This window comes from Hipposideros armiger, unplaced genomic scaffold (genome assembly GCF_001890085.2).
Source record: "Hipposideros armiger isolate ML-2016 unplaced genomic scaffold, ASM189008v1 scaffold_33, whole genome shotgun sequence".
NCBI classification, from domain to species: domain Eukaryota; kingdom Metazoa; phylum Chordata; class Mammalia; order Chiroptera; family Hipposideridae; genus Hipposideros; species Hipposideros armiger.
Window position 1 is genome coordinate 4,334,096 of NW_017731383.1, and position 27,547 is coordinate 4,361,642.

Sequence of the window (27,547 nt, forward strand, 5' to 3'; positions counted from 1 at the left end):
GCTCTGCCAGCTCCCATGGCCCTCTGCATCTGGCTGAGATAGAAACATACTTTTCCCCGATGTCACCAGCTGGTTTAAACATTTTAGTTTAGCAAAGATAAATTACCTGTCCAATTGGGCGTTAAGAACTTTAGAGACACAATTCCAAGACTCTGTGCCCTGCCCTCGAGGGCCTCGGGGGCACGCCTGTCACGGTCTGTGCTTCTCAACCATCAATGCTCTGGATAGAGTTTTCAAATGGAACTTCTAGTTTGTGTGACCCAGACCTGACTGTCCAACATGGTAGCCACGAGCCATATATGGCTATTTAGATAAAATTAGATACAAACGTAAAATGAACAATTCGGTTCCTTAGCCTGAGTTGCACTATCCACTTTTCAAGTGCTCAGCTGCCCCTGTGCCCAGTGGCTGCGGGCAGTAGAGTTCCGGAATGTTTGTCTGACCCATAATTCTCTGGCTTAATTCCCTGACGCACCTCTTGTCTTTCCCTGCTCCCTGATGCAGAGGTGACTAGATCCTGCGTCTCCTGCTGCTATTGCAAGAGGCTACAAGACTAGGTGGCCCATTAAAAGCAGGCATTTTCACCTCTCCTGAGGTGACTTCTTTGGGACAAAACTGGTTCTGTCCTCCCTGCGGCAGGAACGGATCTGACTTGGGAGTGACGCCGCGTGGTAGTGTGTCTGACAGGAGAGTGTCAGCACTGGGGGCATCTGAGGGCGAATGCTGCTAGAGCTACGCTTACTTCTTTTGCAGTTTGCATAGGGTCTTGAAATACTACTTCAAAAGATGTTAGAGTTAGAAATATAAGCCAGTCGTTTCACTGCACTGTGCATCTCTGACGTACCCTGTACTTACCTTGGGGTTATTACCCTCTTCATTCTCAGATTAGATGCACTTTGTTTTACAGATAAGGAAACATGAACATTCTGGAACAGTGGCCAGCAGGGCCTCCTTCCGGGAGGCTCTCAAACCTTGCAGCCTTTGCTGATTCTTAAAAGCCAGTATTTTCTTTCGACCTTTATTAGTTGGAGTTTTCCAATATCCTCCGGATCAGAAAAGCAGTACAGCCACCTGCCAGTACCTCTTAATCAGCACACAGACGACCACGGTATTTGTGTCGGCACCAGCGTTCTGACGGAGGGTCACTGATCAGTGGCCAGTGGAGACTTAAGAACTGTGTTCTCAGTCTGCGGGGGCCCTTAGAAAGCTGCCATCCTCTTTCTGTGCCTTCTCCTTGTCTCCATGTCACAAGGCCCCACAGTACCTCCTGGGACGTCGGGAAGCCGGGGCCACACCCAGGAGGCGCCACGAGGATGGGAAGGGCATGGAGCTGTTCCCGGGCCAGCCCTGCGCCCGTCCCAGCCGGCAGCGCCTCCAAGGCCAGGCAGGGTGCCCGGGGCTCCTTGGCGCTCCTACGAGCTGCTCTGATCCCGGGTATGCGGGCGCTGGGGGGGAGGGTGAACTATCTTTTATGTATCTAAATATATTTACCTGTATCTCAAAGGAAATATAATGAAATGTTACCAGTAGTTACATTGGAAGTGAAATTATAATTAAAATTTTCTTTTTAATACTTATTCTAGGTTTTCAAAAATTTCTACCAAAGCAAAAATTTTCTGGGTTATTATAAGTAGAAAAAGTGTTATTTAAAAATGTACTTTAAGGTATAATGATTAGATGTTTTAATTTTTACAAAGGGACCCTGACCAAACTTGGGACTTTGCTCTTTAGGCAAAACCTGTAGCTTGACTGTCAGGTAGATTTAAAAGGAACCTCATTTCAGCATATGTTTAATGTACCCAAAAAACAGCAACATTTGAGGTGAAAAACATATTAAAACACATTTGTTTACTTAGAATAGCATGGGATTGATAAATATTAATTCAAGAGTGAATCTTATTTCTGTCTCAAGAGTGGGCTCATTTATCCATTTGATTTGCAGAATTTTAGACAAAATTTTCACCATAAAGCCATTTCTTTCTATGTTTAAGATAGGTCAAATCATAAAATACATAGATAAAAGTTGTCTTTTGTGGGGATATTTATTTTTTTCTCAAAAGTGTGAAGGGGGGGCTGTCTCTCAAACTGTAGGTACTTAAAAAAAATCATAAGTAACTCTGTCTTTGATGAACACAATCATATTTATATGACCCTGGTTATTTTTAATTATTCAGAACCTCAGTCCCAAACTAGTTTTTCTCTAGTAGTTAAATGTGTAACTTAATTTCAGATAAGAATGTTTTTCATTTTTAATGTCGGCATGTTAAAGATCTGGAGCTCAAAATTACATAAATTATTAAAAAAAAAGGCCTTCAAAATATGTAAATATGAGTAAACCAGACCTCCCCAAGTTAAGACAGAACAGGGGCTTTACACCAGTTAGTCACTGGCTCTGCCAATTCCTCCATGTGAAATAGCTGCTGTCACCCCTTCCCACTGCCCCCCACCCCTCCGACTGTCAGACCTTGGCCCAAATGCATGGCCCCCAGAAGCCGCCGCAGGAGCTGAGGCCTCCCCTGTCCTGTCGCCTCTTCCCTCTGCACACCTTATACACACAACACATTGTTCACCGGACTCAACTCCTAGGTCGGTCTTACTCCGATGAGTCTCCAGGGCCCAGCACCGGCTCTGCGGCTCTGCGGGAGACCAGGCTGCTGAGAGAGTGGGGACGGTGTGTGGTGGGGGGAGAGGGCTCTGGGGTGGAGTCTGCCTGGAGGCAGCCCTGGGCCAGGAGCACCGCCACCACAGCCCACACTGGGAGTGCAACCTGAGGACTCCTGCACCCCGGGTCAAGGTGGGAAGGGCAATTTGGAATATAAAGCTGCAAACAATATATTGTGCAGTGAGCTTATCTAAGAACAAAAGCCAGACAGACATATTTGAGCGAGACTTCAAAACCTCACATTTCCTGGACCAAAGCATGCCTTGCAGCCCAGGAGGCACGCATGCTCCAAAGGCCTCCGGGCTCACAGCAAACACAGGGCTGTTTATATTAGGTCGGCTCCCTTCTCGGAGACTCGCCGGTGCACCCTTCACAGCTGAGTAGTGGTGATGACGGGGACAGAGCCACATTCCCCATGAGAGCAGGGAGGTGGCTTCCACACATACGACAGAAAGCACCACACAGCAAACTGAAAGGTAATTAAAGAGCAGTTCTGCACCAACTGCGTGTGGACTGCCAAGGGGCCCTGGGGACGTTTCCGGGAGGAAGGTGGCGGCAGCACAGGCTGGGCAGGCTTTGTGCCACCCGGCCATTCTGCACCTTGGTCAGCCCACACCGACCCTGACCTCCCAGGCTCCTTCCCGTTCTCTGCACTCCAGCAGCTACACAGCCTCGTAGGGACGGCCAGTGCCAGCTGGCCACTCCCTTCTCTCCCGTTCCTGTCCCCACGTGCCGCCTCACCCTGGATTCCAGGGTGCAGGACACCACAACCCCCGCTAACAACCCCCATACCTCTCCTCTCCCAGCCCCACAGCCCTGACAAACCCACTTAATTATTTCTTATCTGAAGCGGAGCAGCTGCAGGTTGCTGGAAAGCAACCAGATCGACGGGTTTTATTTGAAATCATGGCCCCAAATTGTAAATGAGCATTTGGTACTAGCCCCGGTCCCGACTCCTCTCCTGTAGCTCGCTCGCTCTCTCACTCTTCTAAACACCTACGGCACTGACATTCCCTTCTTCATCTCCCCACCCCTCTGCCCGCCCATCGCTCATCGCTGACCTGCCTTCCCAGTCCCGTCCAGCTGTACCCAGCCCACACCCTGGGCCTCCCACTCGCTGGCAGTGGTGGCCCCGTCCCTGCTAAAGCCGGGGTCAGGCCCTCCGTGTGCTCCGCCTGCCTTCTCAGGGTTCTCCCTGTTTCTGCATCCCTCCTCCTCTGTGGTATAACCTCTACTGAAAAAAAAATGAGAACAAGAACCCTCTCTCGACTCGCATCCTGGAATCATCACCTTCCTTCTCTGTTCCTCGAGGCTGCCAAGCATGTGCCCTCCTCGGGGTCTTAAACTTGATGCTCCTTCTGTCTGGGAAGCTCCTCCCCTGGGGCCCTGCATGGGGGCTCCTTGCCATTCAGGTCTCATCTTAGGTGTTACCTCCTCAGAGAAGGTGCTACAGAGTCACGTGCCACCTAGGGCCACCTGAGGGACTGATTCCGGGTTGCAGGGACGCCGCTAGCAGGTGGCCCTCTGCTCATCCTTGTGTCTCCAGAGCCCACACCAGGGCCTAGTACTCAGCAGACTAGTTGTCTGTCTTTCTTGCAGGGTTGTTTAGGATTAGAGATAATGTACACACAGTGTGTATATAGCACGCGGTACGAGTAAACACTTTCTGAAAATGTAGCGATGAGGTTACCACTTGTAACCCTAAGCCTTCCTTCGGAAAATATGAACACTGAAGAAAGTGCAGAAAAAGGTGACTAAATGACTAAAGGACTGCAGCCAGGACCAAAAGCAAGGAGAGTTAAAACCTGAGGCAACCTGGAAAACGATGGACTGTGAGTAAATGTCCATTTACAGATAAAATAAAAACAAAAGGACTGCAGCTCAGGAAGCTGAAAGGCGGTGTGACGGAGAGGGGAATCTAGAGGCGCATGGAGAGCACCCCGCACCCCCATACTCTGGTGGGAATAACCCCACGCCTCCAGAGACCGCCACTCAGGACTTGGGCGCACAGGACGACACGCTGTAGCTCTACTCACAGGAGATGTGGTTTCCGGTTTGGACGACGGTGCTTTAAAGGTGGAAGTAGGTTTGGGAACAGCTGCTCTCTCGTCTGCAGCAGCTCCTGTGGCCAAACATTCCAAGTAGTCCGGTGGGGGGATGGGGACAGCGGCACTGCGCTTCTCAGACAAGTCCACCGTGCTCACGCTTCTCACTGGCGCTGGGCTAACAACCCCAAAAGAGAACAGTTGGGTAACATCCTAACCCCTGCACCCCAAACATCCTGAATATCTTACGGCCAGAACTACAACAGATTAACAATAAAAAGGTACAGCAGGCGGAGATTAGGAAACACACACACAATAATTACTATCTGGATCGGAGTACCAATTTAGGGGTAATTGGGATAGAGGTGCCAAGTGAAGCCAATCAGAGAAATTCGAGCCGTGGGACTGGAGAAGATGGCCCAGACAGGACAGAAGAGGACAAAGGCCTGAGGTCGGACCCCAAGGCGCAGCTATACTTAAGCAGCGGGCGGCAGAGACGCCTGTATGGAGGCAGAAAGGGGCTGTCTGGGGAGGTGGAAGGGAAGGGGCAGGGAGCGAAGGTGGGAGAACATTTTGGAGAACGCGTTCCCCAGTGTTAAAGGCTGCTATGGAAGACGGGGAGGGAAATGTGGGCCTGGGAGTAGCCACCAGGTGGCGATGGGGGACAGTGAACGGTTCCAGAGGGCTGACGGTGGGCCTGGGGTATGTCTCTTCAGTCAAGTCCACAGAAAATGGAAATCACAAGGAAATGAGCGTGGAGTAGCGCCCCCGGCTTGGTCCCCACCATCTGGGGTTCCCATGGGCTTTGCTGCATATCCACATGGAATTCTGATTTGCCTGAAAACAGGTCAGCTTTTCTGTCCCTGGGAAGCCCCAGTCACAGGCCAGCCCTACCTTGGTGAGGGCACATTCACCGTCTCCTTTGCATTTTCTTCCAGCAACTTGGTGTAGGAAGATGGGAACCAGCCCCTCCTGCACAGGAAGAGTGAGAAAAAAGACCCGGCTGTGCTATTAGCCATAGCCGAGAGAACAACACACACACTGAGGCAACGCAGGGCGGACTGGTCCACGTTCACCACATTACACACGTGTGTTTGCTATAGAGCACCGATTTTATTTGGATTCCCTTTGTCTTCCCCCCATGTTGATTTTATTTAATAGCTGAATAACCTACACAGAAAACCAGTTTAACCTACTGGGCACGCTCGTGGCTGAACTGATGATGCTGGTATGTAAACCATTTAGGAGCTAAGTCTTAAAGTATATCTGATATGCAAATTATCCTTGAGAAATCCAAGTCACATCTCTCTTAAAAAACAAGGGATTATTTAAACCTACTTTCACAGGTAACTTCATATGATCTAGTCACGCATCACATTTATCTATATATGCACGTGCATGCAGCAAACAGCCTGGGACAGAGTAACTGCAGCTAACTAACTAAACTAGAACTAGAACTCAGCTATCACCTTAACTTTGGCTAAAATGCTAGAAAGTCCACAATGACAACCTACTGCTAAAAGGAGAACGTGGGGCTTTGACATGCTGGGCCTCACGACTGCTGCACGGGCGGCCCCCACTCTGAGACTTACGCCTTGGTGGTGTCATGCTCCCCGTAAAGCCAGCCGTCTTTCTCCTCGGAGACCAGCAGCGTGATGACGTCTCCCTGTGCGAAGCTAAGTAAGGTCTGGTTGGTGCCAGCGGTATGTGGAAAGATGGTTTTCACTTTCTGCTTTTTCATCATGTTCAGTCCAGTCGCAACAGAAACCGATCGCTGTAAACTGGGGTCATCTGAAGAATCTGTTAAAAACGAACATGGCTTTTAACAGATGGCTTTTCAAAGAAGGATAATTAGGCCAATTCCAACACACGACCCCCAGAAAACCACCCCTTCCCATCCTGCAAGCAGTGGTTCCTCTCAAACACCAACCGTGCTATTTCCACACCACGACCCTTGCCTGGCAGGATAGGGACTCAGGAACTTCCAGAGGCAGAGCCGTGGCCCGAGGTCGCACAGAGGAGGGTCCCTGAGGCTTGCGGCTATTGAGCCGATTGAGAGGCTGAAGCTGGCGTGCACGCCAAGTGTCCGACGGCCCTCTTAGGGAGGCGGGCTGCTCCATCACCAGCCAGATGGTCGTCTATGCCTCCCTTCCCCTGCGCGCTCGGGCCAATTCACAACGGCAGTGGGGGGCACCACCTCCAATCCAACTGCGACACCCCAGGTCACAGAGAAAAGGAGGAAACTAGAAATGCAGGTGTTCCTGCTGCTGTGGCTGCTCAACTTGTCACCCGTGAGCGTGGTCAGGGTGTGGGGAGGACAGGTCCTCTCAGCGCTGCACAGCTGCTGAGCAGGTGCTCTTCTCGTCCACATGACTCACCCAGGGCCACAGCTGGCCCGCAGCCGGCGCCACAGCCTGGCTGCACTGCACGAAGCACCTGCCATGCATTTTTGTCTCAACTCAGATACAGGCTGATACTTAGCGCTCAAAAAAATTGGAGTTTTTCTTCTTTTCAGATACTTTTTTCCCCTCAAATGTTGCTAGCCTAGTACTTAATTTAAAAAATGCCAAGATGTCTTTCTGCTTTATTCTTGCAGATTCTTAATAATTACAATATAAACTTTGCCATCTGCTTAACATGCCACGCATTACCTAGGTAGTGTTGAGTCCACCAGTAAATTTCATTTAGCCCTTATTTTCATCTTTCTTTTTTCAAAGAATCACTTGAGTGGTTGGGATACGCACAGCCTTACATGCTTTACCTTTACATTATACAGAATTTATAGCCCTTCCTTCAAAGGCAAATGACTACAGACGATTATCCTCTCCGCTGCTATTCAGAAAATCCCAGCTCTTCCCGACAGCTGCCAACGCTGCGGTCCGGGGCTCCCCCAGGACATGGCTTGGTTGCTGACTTTCACATCGAAGGGGCCTGTGAGACACCCCACACAGAGAAGGGGTCGGCCACCGCGACTGTCTCCAGGGCCCTGGGTGCCAAAGACGGCAGGCAGAGGAGAGCCTAACCAAAGCCGCCTGAGATGTCTGTGAACAATAACTGGTCCTGATTTATTGCAACAGAATCAACAGAGTTAAGAAATTGAAGCAGTTAGAACTTAAGTCGCTAGAAAGCATGATGTGCTGTTAGAGATGATGAAAATCACTGATTATAATTAAAACTAAGCCTACTGGTAAGATTAACAACCATAATTTCGCCACGTGAACTTTTATTGTTTTACTGAAAAAAGAAATTTTATTTTAGTTGGCACCAAATATGGAGCACACACCGTGGTGTGAGGCTCTCTGTACGTTATATCCCATTTTAAAATATAACACTTTTCAATAGTATATTTACTCTTGTAAACATCAATCAGTATACAGAATTGTGTCAGAGAAATGTGTCACTCACAGAATATCTTATGGTTTGTCATAAGCCCAGAACTTGATTTGCTGTGAGGTGTAAGCTCCTCCAAGCCAGGGTTGGACGTGTGCTGCTGTGCATGCTTATTTATCTCTACCTTACATTTATCCGAAATATTTAAAAAATTTAAAAAGGTATTTCAAAAGAAATATCTTACCTGAATTCAGTGCAACTGTTGCTGGGTTATTAAACATATCAATCAAAGGGCTGGTATTCGCTCTGGCGGAGGGAGCTGGGGGCACCTTGGGCGAATATTTAGAAAGGGTGTCATCGTCTTTCCCAACTTGTGAAAGAGTCTGTACTATTTTAATATTAGTATAATACAGCAATAGGGTTACAAATTCCTAGGGCTGTTTTGTATTACATGCTTTAAATTCCACTTTCTTTCCAAGCTTCTCCTAGCTGTAAGGCAATGCCCCATTTTGAATTATTTCACCACCACCATGTTCTTTCAAACAAAGCAGTTATTCCCCATTTCCCTTGCCCCCTGGCAACCACTAATCTACTTTCTGTTTCTGTGGATTTTAGCCTCCCTCTTAAGTGCCACTTGGCTATAGGATTCTACATTAGAAATAATTTTTCCACAGAATTGAGTGCATTGCTCCATTAATTTCTACCATTCTGTTTTGCTAACAAGAAATCTGGTATCAGTAGGATTCTCTTTTCTTTGTAAGTGATCTATTATCCCCCTCCCTAGAAGTCTTCAGAATTTTCTCGTCAACCCTAACATTCTGCAATGTATTAGGTTTTGGTCTTTTCCATTCATCCAGGTTCACTCTGGCTGCCGTGTTCAAGACCAGGCAGAAGGCTACTGCAGTGGTCTCCGCAGGAGACCTTAAAACAGGGGAGGGGTGAGGAGTGGCTGGACCTGGGACAGGTTTAGAAGGTGGCAGCGCTAGGGTGTGCCCACGGATTGTTTGTGGCGTACAAGCAAGAAAGGAGTTGTCATTTTGTGTCTTCTGAGCTACTGATGGGGAAGGCTGTGGAGAAGCAGGTACAGAGCGAGAAAATCAGTGACGTGGTTTTGGACAAGTGGGATTTGAGATCTTCATCGGGTATCAGGTGGTGACGTTCAGCAGGCAGCTGACTCGCTCTCCTGTGTCTCGCCTGGTCTAACATGTTTATCCTTGTTCTGATATTTAAAAAAAAAAAAATAAATCCTCTTTCTGTTTTTGCACTTTGTTCTGAGAGAGTGGTTTGGCTTAATTTTTCAAGCGGTTCCATTCTGCTAACAAGTCGAACTATCGTTGTTTTGTTTGTTTAAAGGGTGGAGAGAAATGAAAAACAAAAACTTTTTAGAAAAATTTCAAACAGGTACAAAAGTCAAGAGAACAGCACAATAAATCTCCATGTACCCAACACCTAGTCTCAACAACTACCATTTCCTGGCCAATCTTGTTTCATGCATGCCCCCACCTCCACCGCCGCCCCTAACTTGCCTCATGCCCGGGTTATTCTGAAGCGATCCTACACATATCACTTTAACTATAAATAATAATCCAATTTCCAATTCCCAAGATCTCTACTTGCCTCTTGTCTATGGATGGACTATCCTTTCATCTTTCTAAAGATTTCTCCTCTGCCTACTGGCTCTGTTGCCTCCAACACGGGTCCTTCCGGTTTTTATTTCGGCGCATCTTGCTATGACGCTGGTTTCCTCGCCTGTTCAGTGCTTCCTGGTTATCTGCACATCTTTGTATGTGCGGCAGGCCCTGTATCCGGCTCTCCGTATCACAGGAGGAAGCCAGGTGCCTGCCCCTGCTGTTTGCCACAAGGGGACAGGGGAAGGGAGCGGCCAGCCTAGCTGGTCAGAATCGGTTCGCACCCAAATGCACAGAGCAGCACCCCAGCTTCTCCCCGCTGCTTGTGTCCCTGGCTCTGACCTCACTGCTCCGCTGTCGGAAGGAATCCTGCCCTGCACTTCTTGGGGCTGAGGCGCCCTTCTGTGTGGGTCTCCACCGGGCTGGAGAGACTCCTTCCGCACTCCGGGCCCTCTGGCAGCGCCTTCTCATTCCCATGCGGTCATGGGTCTATTCGGTAGGCGGTCGGCTGCTCTTTAGTGTCGTGGCTGTTGTTTCAGACAGTTTTAGAGGGAGAGGTAGGGTGGACTCATGCTCAAACCACCTGCTCGATCCAGCTCTCCACATGTGTATGTGCGAAGTACTAAGGCCCAGGTTCAAAGAACAGCAAACTAGAGCTCGAATTCATCACCTTGAATATTTGGGTGACTGTTTTTTCTGAAGCGCCTTATATTGTGATGAATGGCATCAGAGTTTTGCTAATCTAGTCTCTAAGTCACCTATATTTCCTTCACTGAGAATAAATTTATAAAGTTGGAATCATCACAATTAAAAACAGTAACAAAACTTCTAAAATACAACAGTGCTGAACACAGCACAAAACATTTGCACAGCTAATTCCGAATCTGAAGGTAAGGGGGGAAACGTGACAAAAGCAGTAATAAAGGAGGGCTCGTGGTGCCCACTGACAAAAAAGGCCCTGGCCCTTCGTGCAAATCTGGTCCAGGTCATGTTAGTAAACACACAGCTGAAATCTCAAAGCAATAACCAGTTCCTACCATGTTGCTTCTCTGGATCATTGGTGAAGGCTGAGGTGTCCCGGATATTGGGGTAGAGATGGGGGTCTTTATTTCTTCTATCATGTTGATGATTTCTGCTGGTACTTTGGTGGCATCCCCACAGGTCTCCTGCCACCGAGGCAGCTTGGAATGAAGTAATTCTGCAGACTGCAAATCCAGAAGAAACAAAACGGAAGACAAATGTGTATCGTTCGAACGGCTGACACGAAGTCCATCAAATACTATCACTTATGATTTACTGGCTTGCTACCACCAGAAGTATGGGAGCTCTGAGTTACATTCAATGAGTGCTTTAAGCATCTGTGAGTATCTGTTCTGTCTTATTTGCTGAGAAGGATGTGGGTTCCTGTGCTAAAGGAATTTACCCTCGCTCCTCCTGTGAATAGAGTTGAAGACTAATACAAGGACTGTAAATGATTAAGAACAAGTTCAAAAACGAACAGAGAAGTGTTGAGCAATCCTTATTAATCTGTTTTCCCAAGGGCCCCAGAAATGCCGATCACTGCTCCCTTCCTCCCGCTCCTTCTACCAGGAGCACCTCCAACACAGGCAACAGGACCAGGAACAGACTCTCTGACCCCAGGGGAACCGGATTTACATGTTAGAGAAGTGACTCAGACCTGTCCTGAGAAGTTCCTGGGTGGGACACAGGGACTAGAGGCAGACTGTAGTGTCAGGGACAGTGTGGAGGGGACGCCCTGGCCATGGCTGACTGGGGCTCTGGGGCAAGCACACTGCGGGCTCTGCAGAGGAGCTGGGCTGCAGGACAGAGACACACAGAATGACAGAGGTAAGTGCCACAGCCCCAGGGGCAGAGGCATCAGTCCCTGGCTCCCAGGAGCCTGGCTCAGCTTCTTACAACTGGACTCACAGAGGTTCCCTGAAAGCCTTTCAATGAACCCCCTTTCCAGGGCAGCAATCTGATTGGAAAAGGGAAGTAGGCTTTTGAAGCTCTTTTCATTGCTACCACTTTGTTTTCACTTAGACTCTGTATTCATCAGGTGTGCTGGGGGTGTTGATGTAAATACTAAGACAGGGCAGAGCTCCTCCCCAAAACCACCTCTGCCCGCCGACGGTCACCCTGACACACCAGTTGCTTGGGCTTGCTTCATCCAAGGAGCCACTGGAAGGACTGGGACGCGTTAGGCAGGATGAGAGAAGGAACCAAAGGGATTTTCAGAGAGTAGAAGAGACTTCCGGTATAGAAAGAAGTAGATTGGGCTTGTGTCACTCTCAAAAGCCTAACTGGGTCCCAAGGTTGAAGATAAGAAAGACTGCCAACAGCTACACCTCTCTGGCACTCACATGACACAGTGAGTGCCCCATCGCTGGCAGGGCATCACCAGAGAAGAACAAATTCAAGGTCGCTTCTGTCTCTCTCCAGCCTATGACCCTGCCCCAGTAGGCCACCCTCACCATGGAAACCGACATTGCTGAAATGACTACAGGTGCACTGTTGACAAACGTGATCACCTAATACAGCAATTCTTTGTTGTAACAATCTTAGATCTTAGGTCTTTAGATTTGGTAGCTGAATATTCCTTCAAGTTGCAAAAATGTTATAGACTATGTAACATACGCTATATGCACACATACAAGGCCAAGTTTTTTTCCCCCTGAAAAAAAAGAGGAAGTTGCCTTATATTCAAGCTCTTACATAGCTTCTTGTATCATGGAACATGCTCCCCATTACTTTTTTATGAATAACAATGAATAATTAACTTCAATCAATGCTACTTCTGGATGCTTACATAGGCCCCATAGAATTCATAATTTAACAAAAGAAGAGGAAGGGAAATTTAAAACATGTCTTGTAATGATTCGTGGGGGCACAACCTCACAGCTGCATGTGCTGAAAGAGGGCAGTACGCCAAGTCACTCGGTTGACGAGATCATGAACAAATGCCTTGAAGAGGAATGACAGGTGACCACGACCAACTGTCCTGATGCTGTGAGTGGGTCTGTGGCTGGGATACAATTTCCAATGACACCATCTACATGGACCCCCTTGGTGAGCATCTCAGACCATCCAGGCGGAGTGGGCCTGGGACCTGCTGGGACTCGCCCTGTGGCTCTGGTGAGGACACTGAAGCTGAAGATGCATCACTGAGAGCCGAGAAAAGCTGACTCACAGGCGTCATAGGAGTGAGGAAAGGAACACAGTACCAGTTCTCAATTATTAAACACAATGTTATAAAAGATTTTAAATATGAATGTAGTACTAAATTAATTAAATATCATAAGCTGACATTTGACCATTTCATCAATATTTCTCTAACTTTACATATTCCAGTTGGCCCAAAATGATTTCTTTGAAATCTCATTGGCAGAAAGGCCCAGTGCTGTCTGTTGGCATGTATGGAAGGTGCAGCATTTCAAGGGCATTTAAATATGAAATGAAATCACACGCGCAACACGACCTGCCCGCACACCCACCTGTAGGTGATAATAATGCACGTGACTCGCAAAGCTACAGTGCTTGTCAACCAGAAAGCAGAAGCGCCTTTTTTCTTCAAGTAGAGCTTCTTTGCAACCATCTGCAATAAATTTCTGGATTTCACTCTGGCGAGAAGTAACGGTTTCTACATACTAGGGAAATAAATAATAATTACACAAGTATGACACAAGGAAGCAAATAGCTACACAGCCTGACATTTATCTTCTGCCATCTTTACACCTGGTTTATTTTGATAACGGAGTAACTATTAAATGCAGATAAACATTAGACAAAATAACAAAGATGTAATCTGACCTGAGCAGATACCATCATTCTCATTAAGATCCCTGACTCCTGTGTGAAAAGAAGGTGCCGAAGGCCTTACCTTCCACTGGGCAATTTGCACAAATATTACTTCATACTCTAGGTATAAGGTCATGTTCTATTGGAAAATCATGGGCTTTGGAACCAGAACGTTCAAGTTCAAACCCCAGTGCTAATGCTAACCATATGACTTAACCTGAGCCTCGTGTTACCCATCTGTAAAACAGAGATAGTAATGCCAGTCATGGAGAGTCTCTTCCCCACCCCGCACCGTGTGAGAAGATGCTGGTGTTGGTAGGAGGCCACTAACTAATTGTTCTTAATGCCGGAAAACTCTGTAGCTTTCAGCTCATCCTAAGCCAAAATGCTTCTTTTCGACTTCAACAGCAGCACAGCAGTCCATGGCTCAAGCCCAGGCTGAGGGAGCAGGGTTCCCCATAAACTGAACAAATCACCAACAACCAACAAAGTAGTGCAGAAGAGCTCACCTCAATTTCTTTGTGCTCATATTTGAGTGCATTTCGTCCTCCTTGACTTTTCCTTCTGATCTTCTTCAACTCGGCTTGAGATTTCTCCAAAGAATCTAATTTACTCCTGTGTTCTGTTTGGTATCTTTTGAGAGTGGCCTGTAAGTTAAATGTTGCATATATTTTACTGCAGCACCTACCGACACTCAGGGAGATATCTGCTAACATTTCCAGTGGGCATGGCTGGGTGTGGCCACACCTCAAACTGCCCTCACCTGGCCCTGCACACCCACACTTCGCACTGCCCCGCTCCCTGTCACATTTGCTGCTTTGTCCTGAAGGTCCGTGTTTATATGAGGGGCCCTTGACCCAAAGGGCAGCTCTCAGAGGATAACAATGTCTTTTCTTTTTTTTTTTCTTGTTCCTTCTTTCCTTAAAGATTTCTGGACACTGAGTGAGTCAGTAATTGTTTTGGTGAATAAACAAAATATTAAATCTCATGTTCCTGATTATTTTATGACTTATGATTTCAAAAGAGAATGAGGAAGTATAATCATTTCTGGTTATTTGGGTGCTGTATGGCAGAGTTTTCTGGAGACTAACAGACCCGGGTTAGAACTCTGGCTTCTTCCCTCACTCTCTGCAACCTCAGCAATTACTTAATTTCTCTAAAATCCATCTTTCCCCTCTAACCTGTACAGTGGTGAGGATAATAAGAGTACCTACACCATGGAGTTCCTATAGGGATAAAAATCAGCAGTCACAGGTGGCCCTGTAGCCCTCTTCCAGGGTACACAGAGCACGTGCACACAGGGGCACCACCGCTTATAGCCACATGGAGGTCTTGGTAAGAAGAAAGGGGACCTTGGGTGGCAAAGAAAGCAGCTGCTCTATAGCAAACAGAGGAGCTAGAAAGAGCCCTGTGTGCTGGGACTGGAGTCCAGGAGGAAGGAGAAAACTGCTGGAGCCAACAAGGTGGCTGACAGGCAAGAGATATCATGCAGGCGTGGTCTCTGACAAACCTGGGAGCCCCAGGCGGTGTTCTCCCACGCACACCTCACATCCTGAAGTGCTGCTTTGTGAAAGCGACAGCTGCATCAATGCAGACACAGATGTCATCAGCATATGTGTGTTCTTTGAAAACAACGCTTTCCAGAAGCAGTATGAGTCCTTGCAATAATTTTTCTATGCTTTTAAATACAGATCCCAAGTGTTAGCAAAAACGAGCCCACTCAGCCCAGAGGGACCTTGTTGGTCTTGTGCACTCATGTACAAACACCACCAAGCTCCATCCCTGTTTGCTGCTGCTGAGTAATCAGTGGGGAACATTCTCCTCAGGCTCAGGGCTCAGGCAGGCACAGCCTCCAGGAGAGCCGGCCCCGGGCCCCGTCTCCATCCATGCAGGTGGAACCCTGTACTCACGTTCATGTATTTTATATCAAGCTCTGTCTTCTTCTCCAGCTCATGTATAATCTCTTTATGGAATGTTTTGAACTGTTAACAAGATGAAATAAAAAATTCATACCAGATTTGAGACTAAGCAAAATAAAATTTAAAAATAAATATAATTTGTAAACACACAAAGAGTTCACATACATTTTCTTTAAAATTCTCATCGAGTTTCTTGTGGGTACTTGAAATCTCAATGAGCACGCGGCCTGTGAATACAACCAGATATGTTAGGGGGAAAAGCCATTGTGTGTTTTTTTGTGAAGAGATGAAGGAAAGTGAAACAGTGAAGCCCAGTCCATGCTGCCCTCAGAGCCTGTAGCATCGGGAACACTGAGTGCGGCCCCGCGGTGGGGGCCGGTTCCAGAGGGAGGCCGCTGACAGCAAACTTACTCTACAACATCGCACCACGGGAATGCGAACTTTGCCTTAAAACTTACTCATTCTCTAAGCTGAATCTGATTTATCTAGTTTCATTCTTAAATTTTTTTGGTCATTATAGTAACTAACTATAGGAACAAATGACTTATTTTTATCTAACCCCCAGAGTAATCTGATTATCTGTCAGGCATAAAAGATCAAGGTTATTTTCTCTTTCTTATATTAGGTCTTGTATCATCCTGGAAAATATTAACGCCATGGGAAACCACAGCGGGGACAGTGTTCTGCCTCGTATCTCCTGGGACTACGCCACTTCTCAGAAGCATCTGCAGTCACATGACAGAAGAATGTTCTAGGACAAAGGAGCCTTACTCCAAAACGCAGCAAGGCAACCGCTTGATTTGCAAAGCACATCTTGTACAGTTTGTGGCAGTATGCATATCGCTGCTGCTGAACTCTGATAAAGGTGAACAGAGCCTCTCTCTGTCAACTGATTACAGGAATGAACCAAATACCCTGTTTTCCCGAAAATAAGACCTGGCTGGGAAATAAGTCCTCGCATGATTCTAGGTGCTAAAACATGGCACCTTGGCATACTGAATATTTTAAGCTGAAGGAGTTTGTGGAAAAGGCACCCTTCTTCCTGAAACAGGTCATAAAACCCTCATGTGAGGGGTGCGTGCCCTCCATACCCTGGAGGAATCATGCGAGGGCTTCTTCTCTGGCTAGGTCTTATTTTCGGGGAAACACGGTAGGTCTGATAACCGAGAACTGAGAGGACCAAAGAGTCATCTGGAACCCCCATCAGACCAGACCAAACAACAATAAAATGTGCTGGGTGGGTCATACCACAGCTCAGTGGAGAGATAAAAGGGAATTCTCGGGATGAAATGAAAGGCTGTAGATGAAGGAAAATTAAAATTACGACTATAGTACAATATGGGGAAAGAGAAAAATACCAGCTGGACTGGGACTTCAGCTGCCACGTCTATGCCAGTGACTCTACCATGCCCTGTTCTCAAGACATTTTAGGACATCTGACTTTCAAATGGCCAGCCCGGTCTTGCCCCTCATCTTCAGACTCAGAAAGTCAACCCTTTCCCGAACACGTCCACCTGGCTGCCCTCCTAGGCACCGCATATTCAGTGCATCTGAAAGTGAACTCACCCCATATTCTCTAATCCCAGCTCCTGGCTGCCAGGAAGCAGTCAGGCCTGTGTCAGCCCCAACAGCCGAGACTCATCCCCTTGTGTGCGCGCTGCCATCACTCGGGCCACATCTAGGTGAGGCCGTGCCCCTTACACATCCTGCTTCCTGGGGTAACAAATGTGCCAGCCCTTCCCTGCCCAGGAGACAGGCATGTGGGAATGACATGTGCCGGCTCTGTTCACTCAATAATCTCTCCACATGGGGTGGAGGGAGAGCCTCCCTGTGCAAACTCCTCCAACACACGGAAACCTGCCAGTTGGACCTCTTAGGCGTCTCCCAGGCCCCAGCTCTGTGATCTCTCTTAACTCCCAGCTTGTTCTCTTCTGGATCTTCTCCCTCACAGATGCCAGGGACTTTTCCAAATGTAAATATCACATGTCACTCCCCCTGACCCTTCCCCATGGTGTCCCAGATAAACCAACTCCTCAGCACGAAGCTCACCATGAACAGTGCTGTTGAAAGTAACCATGGCGGGCAGTGGGGGCAGAAACTCGTGCAAAGATGTAACCTTATAAAAGTCATAGGGACATAACCTGTAAGTCCCCAAGCATCGTGATTCTAGGGGCCTCTGACAGAACAGCTTGCTGCATAAATAGGACGGTGAGGGCAGACACATCCCCAGCACTCATGGTTCCACCATGCCAAATGATCAAAATACCCACTGTGCAGCCTTACTGAGACTTCATGTATCCCATAATTAAGTTCTCCTAAAGCTCAACATGAAACTGAGTTCTTCACAAAGGAAGCCCTCACATGACCAAGAATATAGTTACATTAATGTCAGATCATATCATTTAGTCATTTCAGATATTGAAATAATCTACATTACTTTCACACCTACTTTCAACCCATAAATAATTCCTGGTTAGAGATGAAAAACAGCAAAAAAGCCCACTTCAACTATTTGAAAATCAAGCACTCTATTCTTGGCAAATCAGATCTACTTAAAATAAGAATCTAAAGATAATTTTGCTTAAATCAGAGTGATTCAAGCTAGAATCAAGGCATTCCCATTTTTTTTTTCATGCTGTCATGAACTCTACAACCTTATATAATGCAGATCTCTGAGAAGCGTGTTCCCAAAACAAAAGTACGTGCTAGTGTGGACACTGCTGAACTTGGTGCTCTGGCCTGGGGGGGCTCTAGCCCCCCCCCCCGGGCTCACTCTCACCCCTTCTTGCACACGGTTTCTCCCCACAGACAGCTCGCTGGAAAGGCTCAGTGAAAAGCCCATTCACTCTGCGGGCAGGAAAGAACACGTGACCTTAGCCTTGTTATTCCTGTCCCTCACAGTTCGTGGAATTTAAATGCCAACCTCAGAGCAGCAGCCACTGAGCCCTCGGTCATAAAAAGGATTAAAAAACACCTTTACTGTGATTATGCAAGCTGCCAAAATGTATCTTGACACAGAAAATGAAAACAGCCTTTATGTTCAATCTACAGAAATTTATTCTTAAATATAGCCAAGTTACTTTATGTCTAAAACGTGGTACCACACACGTTCACTCTTAGCCCTATAACCTACTTTTTCATAAATTACACTTGAGAAGAAAAAACTTTTTTTGAAAAAAGAGGGTGGAGCTGAGAAAGCACAGCCCAGACTCTAACGGAGCAGAACTAAGTACACACCCAACCAGGGCTCAGTGTGCTACGCCGATCCCAGAAATCACAGCGCCGGATGCACTGGACCAGCCGTTTCCTTTTTCCCCTTTCAGGGTTTGTCTTCACATTTTGGGAAGAAACTCATAGTAAGTATAGCAATGTGACTCAGTCTGAATAAATCATATTCTTAAGTGGCGATATTAAAGGAATTTAAATATATACCTATTTTAAAATCATGAACTTGACATAATTAAAAGTCAATGTTTAGCATCAACTTTCCATAAATTCATGCAAATAATAGATAATTTTAGGAACTATATGAACGAATATGTTCAACGTTTTTGTCTAGCAATACTGTGTAAAGGTATACATTTAGCCGATGGCAGTATGCACTTAAAAGAAAAAGTTGAATAAAAATTAAGAGTATTATTGCTATGAACACAGTTTTCATCTAAAATATAGATTAGTCATTGCGCTATTAATATATCTTCAGTAGATAATTCTTTATCAAATCATAGTATAAATTTAGAGGAACCAAATATAGATTACTAATGGTCCTGAGTAGCACAGAACATGGAGACATAAACATTCTTTTTCATTTATATTTGATCATGGCTAATTAGAACACATTTATTACTTCAAAAGAGCACAAAGCAATGGCTGAATCACACATGACTTCCTCCGTGTTCAAGTAGAATCAGACAATAAAACGACAGGGTTTTCAGAAGCCAGCCTACTACTGACCTCAAGTTATACTGTGTAGATTCCAGTAAAACTTACCAAAAATGTCTCTGGAAAAAGGATATACTTTTTCTTACAATTTTCCAAATACCAAACGTGATAAGGAGAAAACATAATGGGAGTAAAAGCAAATTACACACACGGGGTATGTTAAATATAAGTGTGTGCTCTGCAGAGTAGAGCCACCAACACGGAATTCACATGCAGGCAGATTATGTGCTGTTCAGACTCAGTCCCCGCGTGGAGTCAGAGGTGCTCGCCCCTGGTCAGTGGTGACACTGTACCCTAAACACTGTGCATGCATGTAGGGATAACGCCAAATAAGTAATAGGATGAACATGTCACTGACCATTCCTCCAAAAGTGTAGCTTCTGACTTAACCAACTACAGTGCAGATAGCTCTAATTGATGTCTTACACAGAAACTACAATTATTCTACCGCTGATCATGATTTATCCCATCTTAGGAAAACAAGTGGGACAAACATAAGTTATACAACAGAAGTATATAGTGTTCTAAAGTGCTTTCACTGTCTGAGGTGAAAGTAATATGAACAAGTTCTGTACGAAGAAAATGACAAAACTCTGGTGAAAGAAACCGAAGACGATCTAAATAAGTGCAGAGAGATTCCATGTTCATGGGTAAGAAGGCTACATTGCTAACATTCTATCCAACCTGATCGTCAAATTCAATGCAATTGGAATGAAAATTCCAGCAGGTTATTTTGAATATTAACAAAACGCTTTTAAAGTTTACATGGAAAGCAGAAGATCCAAAATAGCTGACTCAATACTGAAGCAGGAAGTCAGAGTACTGACGATGCTCGGCTTCAAAACTTACTATAGAAGCTACAATAATCAATACAGTGTTGCTGGTGAAAGGATGGACAAATAGAAGGGACAGAAGAGAGAGCCCAGAAAGAGACCTGCAGAATATACAGTTCACTGATCTCGGACAAAGCAGTGAAGTCCACTCAACAGAGAAAGGATAGTCCTTTCAACAGATGATGTGGAACTGGACATCCACGTGCAATAAAATGAATCTAGACTTTGACCTAATACCTTTCACAAAAATTAATTCAAAATGGATCACAGACCCAAATGCAAAAAGTAAAACTTTTAGAAGATAACATTAGAGAAAATCTACATGACCTTAGTTTAATGATGTTTTTAGATATAACACCAAAAGCATGATCTGTGAATGAAGAAAAATCATTAAACTAAAAACTTCTGAGGGCCGGCCGAGTGGCTCAGTTGGTTAAGAGCTCGCTCAAGAGTGCGAGCTCTGAGCAACAGTGGTTCGATTCCAGGCCCGAGCTGAGCTGCCAACAGGTGGCAGGAGGGCTCAGCTAAAAAACAAAACAAAACAAAAAAACTCCAAAAACTTCTGGTCTGCAGGAGACACTTAAGAGAATGAAAAGACAAGTCACAGACTGGGAGAAAATATTTACAACACACATATCTGATGGAGGACTTGTATCCAAAATATATAAAAAACGCTTAAAACTCAACAATAAGAAAAACAATTCAATTTAAAAAGAGCAAAAGATCTGAACAGATACCTCACCAAAAAAGATACGCAGATGGTAAATAAGCATAGAAAAGATGCTCCACATCTTATGCCATTAGGAACTGGAAACTAAAACAAGAACGAGATACCACTACATACCTATCAGAGTGGCCGAAATCCAGGAAGTCGAGAACCCCAAATGCTGGCGAGGACGGGGAGCAGCAGCAGCTCTCGTTCATCGCTAGCGGGGGTGCAAAATAGTGGCCACTTTGCAAGGCAGTCTGGCAGTTTCTTATAAAGGCAAACAGTCTTCCCATCAATCCAGTAATTGTGCTCCTAGGTTGTCACCCAAATCACTTGAAATCTTATGTCCACAGAAATATCTGTATATGAATGTTTTAGCAGCTTTATTCATATTGCCCCCAAACTGGAAGCAACCAAGACGAATGGATAAACTGTGGTCCATTTGTACAACTGAATATTATTCAGGGATAAAACAGAAATGAACTAAGTCACAAAAACACATGGGGGAAGCTGAAGTGCATGTTGCTTAGTGAAAGAAGTCTGAAAAATCTACATACAATTCCAACCAGATGACATTCTGGAAATGGCAAAATTATAGAGACAAAGGGAGTGATACTGCGATGATCATGAGTCATGAAACGTTTGTGAAAACTCATAGAATGCAAAGAGTAAACCCTCATGTAAACGATGAACTTTGGTTGATAATAATGTATCAATATTGGTTTATCATTTGTAACAAATGTACCACACCAATGCAAGATGTTAAAATAGGGGAAACTGTGAATGTGGGAACTCGGGGTAAGTTCTCAATTTTCTATAAACCTGTAACTGCTCTAAAAAATATAGTCTATTAACCAACAACAACAAAGACAAACAAAAAACAAACAACGCAACAGCCATCTGAAACGAACAGCAATTAGGAACCAGCGCCCTGCTAGGTGGAAAACAGATGCAGTCTCCGTGTTTCTGGAAGTTACCCATGGGCACAAACTTGACCTGGCTCCCAGTTACCAGTGTGCTGCAGTGCTTGCCTGGCACACCACAGGCCTTACAAGTCTGGTCAATAAATACGCTGAACAAACAAACGAAGGGGTGAGTGCAGTGAAACAGAACATAAAGAAGTACAGTGACGGCAGGAAAAGAAAACTCCTGCAAAAGCCTGACCCACCAAAGGCGGCATCTGCAGTTACCTGATTTTATTGCTACACGATATTTATTACAGACATTCCTACAGGAAAAATTACTTTCGTTGACCCGGAGTGCCTGCTCTCAGCTTGCCGTCCTTCCCCCCAATACTGAAACAAGTGTTCTCAGAGGAAGAGGCAGGCTTCTGTGGGGAGCACGGGCCGCGGCTGCATTTGGAGTGTGAGCGCCCGGCGTCCGCCCGAGAGCCCAGGCCTGGCAGAGCCAGCCTCGCAGGCAGGCCCGGCACCCACGCGGAGCCGCGTCCATCCTCGGAGCCTGCATTCCTGGCCGCTCTGATTTAACCAAGGTTTAGTAACGCCGACGTCTGGTCTCAGGGGATCCTGAGCCACAAACAAGATAATCTTTTCTAAAAAAAACAAGGGACATTTTTGTTTACAAAATTTTCATTTTGCCAAACAAGAAGCTACACTAGCAGACTATGTGGGTTCAGTGCTGGACACTTGGCAACCCACGTTGTGAGGATTAAGTGTCCTAACAAGGGGAATGTGCCAAGAGCCAGACACACTAGACACTGTGTTCGACTCCTTCCAGCCTCCAGCTTTCTGGTAAAAAGTGGGAAAGGAAAAGAGATGAGGCAGAAAGGAGAACATTGGTATAAATCACTTATTTTGGGAAGTTTGAAAATAAAAAATCAAGAAGGTAGTTAAGAGACAGCAACCGTAAACATTTTTTTTTCTTTTTTAAGAAGGGGGTGACTTAACAAGGTTTGAGAAAAGAATAATTGAAAACCAACAAATCCCGTATGACTGACATATGAATTCTTAACTTGTGTGTAAGAAATGCTTTAAAAAGAAAATATTCTGAATTTTTTTCTTTATTATTCCGGATAGTTTAAAATCCAGTCTTTTCAGCGCGGGAGAGAGCAAGCGCCAGCCTGGCGCTATCAGAGCTCTGATCCCTCAATGCCCACGGTACTACCTAGTGGAGATGCCCTGACAATTATAACCAAATGCTGTGTCGAAGAGCACGGAGATCGGGCTTCCGTGATGATCCTGTCATTAGGGCTGACAGACTGATTCCGGAAGCAAATGGAATGTTTATGACCCACTTCATTTCTGATTAAACTGATTTAGCCTACCTGCTGTACACTAGTGCTGTCAAGTTAAACAAAATACAGGATTTGCAATGAAGAAAAAATATTTCCCAAGTAGGATTTTAATGTACTATTCTTATTTTAGCTAAAAGGACAATGTCAGTTTATTCACGTGTGTCAATTATATATCACACAGAAATAATTCATCAATTTTACATCCATACACAGATCACAAGTGATTGTTTTCTTTATAGATGAATGTAAAATACAGCATTAAAAGATTACAAATTTTCTACAAGCTATTATATCAAGTGAGGCAAGTTAACATTAATTATTCATTTTCCTTTTTCATTGATTGGTAGATTAAGGCTAAAATACAACCATGACATTAACACATATGAAGCAGGTGTACTGTCAATAATGAATGAAACTGACAACTAGTTAGTTATTCCTTAAGGTCTCACTAATTAACTGGAGGCATTTCCATTTAAGCTTAAAAATGCTGTCTCTGAAAATTTTACAAGTTCTTTAAAAATATTAAAACGGGACAAGGCCCAGGTACAGAAAGCACTGCGAGACAGTTCCAGCTCAGTATTACTGAATTAAACCATCCTGAACATTTTAAGTGAAGGGTTTTTCTCAAAAGAACTACCGGTAAGGTTTTTTGTTGTCTTATTTTCAAGCAACCATTTCTAATTGAACAAGTTTAAACACGCAAAATAAAATGGGGCTATAGCTCCCACCTTTCAGCCAGAAGGTCATTTATCCCTTTTATCTAAAACCACACACCCCATGTGGATACTGGGCAGTACTATTATGTGAATTTAAGGCAGATGCCACACAATCTAGTGTCCGTTTTATTATATCTTACTCCACACTGACTACTGAAACAGAACAAGAACAAAAATAACTCCATGTTTTTGCAGTTCAAATGTCCTCCCATGTCCTCCTTAGAGGGAAGATAAGACACCAGCAGACAACTGCAGGGCCCTCAGAGGCAGCAACAGCCGGGAGGGGTCGTTCTTTCTGTGCCAAGTGCTGTGCCAACCGCCCTACAGAGACGGCCCATTTGGTCCTCACAACCTAACAGGGACACAGCTATTACCCTCGTCACACACAGGAGGAAACGGAGGCTTTGAGGTGATTTTCCCAAGGCACGTACAGTACATGTACGACCACCAGAGGTGCCGGGGCCGGAATGTGGACTCCTGTCTGACTCTGAGCCTGTGCTCTTAACTGCCCTGCACCCTCGCTCACATGTGCGAAGAGAAATCCCGCACGAGAGGAATGCGCTTTTCCCTACGGGATACCAAGGACGGAATGATGCGCAGTACATGTGAATTACAGGGAAAGGAACGTCTACTCAACACCAGCCATAATACTTTAATTATTGGTGCTGTTTTTAAAACGGAGCAGGCTACCTCGAGGGGCTGGGCAGTATCACAGAGGCATGAACGCACTGGATGAGGCCTGGCCTGGCCTGGTCGGTGAAGCCATTTCAGCTCAGAGTGTTTGGGTCAGGCAGGAAGTAAAACCAAAGTGGTAAGACTGACTCCCCACCGCACGCCATGAAAAACACTCCCCGACACCTGGCATGGCTCAATGACACACAAAGTGACCTAACTCCAAGTCAAACAAAGTGGTCCACGGCTACCTGGCTTCATGTGCCTGAAATTCTGAAACACTAAAAATTGCTTTCGGAAAGGAACCAAGCAGGCATAAAAAGATGATTACCTATTACAAACGGCAGGGAAGCCACTGCCCGCCATATACACAACTCACACTGGAGAAGGGGCGCTCGGAAAAGGCTGGGCTGCCACTCTGACTGGCACGTTCCTGGGTGGGAGGGCTGGGTACAGGAGGCCTCCCCTGTCCCATTTGCACCCTGCCTCCCCACGTCCATCTGGAAGGTGGACATGTCAATCAACAGCCCCTTCTAGGACCTGGTGAGAATCACAGGAGAACACAGGAGTGAAGCACCTGACACACCGTGATCCTCAGTAATTGTTGGTTTCGGATTGAGGGGAGCCACAGGGCATGGAGTGTTAAGTTTCAGTGTCCTTGGGCAAGTGAGACAGGGCCCGTCTTGTTCACAGGGATATAGAACTACACGTTCACACAGTGAACTCCGGACTCACATTTCCAGTTGCCCTGTCGACATCCCCACTGGGTCTAACAGGCACCCCACACCTAACATGTCTGAAGGCGAACCTTGACTTGCCGCCACCACGGCCCGTCTCCAGACTTGACACCAATGCACAGCACGCCCCGCAGCCTCTCGCTCCGCTCCTAGTGCAAACATCATTCCTTCTCACCTGGACTGGAGGAACCGCCTCCCAACCAGTCTCCCCGTTTCCACTCTTCTAGTCTACTCTTTGCATAGAAGCCAGGAAGAACCTTTGAAAATGCAAGTCAAACCACATCACTCCAGAGTTCAAAACCTTCAGAGGCTCCCCACCCCCACCGCAGGCAACATTCTTACCGTGACCCACAAGGCCCTACATGACCTGGCCCCACCCTGGGGCTTGCTCTGCCTCAAGACCTCCTCTCCTCCCACTCTCTTCCATCCTTGGCTGCACCTCAACTGACTGGCTTCCATACTGTTTGCTACCCAAGCTCAGAAGGCCCCAGGGCCTTTGCACTGCCAGCTTCCCCTGGAATGGTCTCCCCAGACATCTGCCTGATGGGCTCTCTCTCCTGCATGGCCCTGATAATTCCACTAAACCGGCCCCACTCCGCCCCATCTCCATCTCAGTGGCTCCTCACCATATCGCTACCTGGCAGATAGACCGGTTTCTTTAACACCCACGAGAGGGACTCTGAGCTACTGATTTCTTCCTAGTGACTAGTGCCATGTCTACCAGATAGCAGATGCTCATTTGAATGAGCATTGAGGATATTATGATTTAAGTGAGGAAAGAAAACTACCGGAATCCCTGAATGTTTGGTTTTATGTGTTTTCAGAAAACCATAGAATGACTTTTTTTTTTTTTCCAGTTAAGGGACAATTTTTCAAAAGAGTAAGAAGAAACCCTGTATTCATCCCAGTACCGTGGTGCTCACCCTCTTGCCAGAACAGGGACTCCACTTCAGGACCAACAGAGGAAAATTTAAAGAAGTGAAATGTAGACAGCTATCAAGAGGGATGAGTAATTGAATTATTTATGAATTCAAAGAAATATGTATGGAATGTTAAATTTAAAGTCATATACAAAAGAGTTTATATAGCCACAGGTTTTAATCATGTAAACACAGGTATTTTAAAATAATAAAGATAAAACTGTGTTTATTAGGTTCATTTTTTAATAAAGGTATTCATTTTTTTAAAAAACTTGGATATTTTAATACTCATTATAAAATGAAAGTATAGTTCACAAGTTATTTTAAAATATTAATATGAAATGGGAAGCTGGGTAGGACTGAGTAGAGAATAAAAGTGAAATAAGATTAAAATATTAGCCATATACATATATATGTGTGTGTATACATACATATTTATATGTTTACATACAGAGAAAAGAGAAACCGTGGTATGTCATAAATTCTGTTGTTACAACAATGGAAGCCGCTGATGTCGGCCATGGATCTGAGCTATAAACACCTGAGGCATATATGTGATCTTTACTGCACCCAAGAGTTACAGGAATACTTATTTTGGACTCTGAGCCCAGTTCTTAGTTGTAAAGAGTTTGCCATTTAATTTATTTGCCTCTTTAGTCACCTTGTAATTTTTATGTTATCTGTGAAACCACGCTCCTAAAATATTAGTCAGCTTTTAATAACCCAACAGCTTTCAGTTCCAATAATATGAATTCTTATTTCAACTTGAAATGAGACATACAAACACAGAATCTGTAGCCTGCACTCAAAATAACAAGGCTCCAATTTTAATTTGTGCCCCTTATCTCCCACAATCCCCTCCACGAGTCCTAAATGTCAGGTAAATTAAAATATCCCATCCCCTCCATCTGTTCCCTCCACCAGAAACCATCCCCCTTTCTACCTCCGATGCTGACCATCAGGACATTACAGCATCCCCGAGGGTCCTCCATCCCCTCCACCCTACAGGCAGGTGTGGCCATCTCTTCCTGTGAAATCCTGTAGGCTTTGTACCTTTTACTCTTGCACTTGGTCCTGTATTAAAGCTATATATGTATACGTTTTCATAATCTCCCTTACTACGTTGTAGGTACTTTGAAATGTAGGTACCTTGAAATGAAGGAGGGGACCAAGTTTATTAATGCTGTAAATGATAACCATGGTTTCGAGAGAGCCTAGAAAAGCCTGGTCATAGAGTCAGAATGCAAGAGCCCAATACCCTTATCTGATACACTCATTCAGTCGATCGACAAACATTTCTAGGCTCCTCCTGGAGTATATGCCTACTTTTCACATGCTCGCCTCACGGGAAGTTTCGCTAAGCGGGGCAGAGAGGGCACATT

The 27,547-nt window shown here is 45.6% G+C and overlaps 1 protein-coding gene across 1 annotated transcript in view; it reads right to left on the reverse strand.

The window, feature by feature from the left end:
• The window catches only part of BAIAP2L1 (BAR/IMD domain containing adaptor protein 2 like 1), a 72,596-nt gene that overhangs the window by 4,720 nt on the left and 40,329 nt on the right, over positions 1-27,547 (reverse strand). The window contains exons 4-12 of the mRNA XM_019637495.1: positions 15,548-15,609; positions 15,374-15,445; positions 13,973-14,110; positions 13,160-13,312; positions 10,703-10,870; positions 8,282-8,366; positions 6,300-6,507; positions 5,602-5,679; positions 4,699-4,885 (exon numbers count right to left, since the gene is read on the reverse strand). Coding sequence (XP_019493040.1) covers positions 4,699-4,885; positions 5,602-5,679; positions 6,300-6,507; positions 8,282-8,366; positions 10,703-10,870; positions 13,160-13,312; positions 13,973-14,110; positions 15,374-15,445; positions 15,548-15,609 — 1,151 coding nt within the window. The remainder of the gene's footprint in view (positions 1-4,698; positions 4,886-5,601; positions 5,680-6,299; positions 6,508-8,281; positions 8,367-10,702; positions 10,871-13,159; positions 13,313-13,972; positions 14,111-15,373; positions 15,446-15,547; positions 15,610-27,547) is intronic.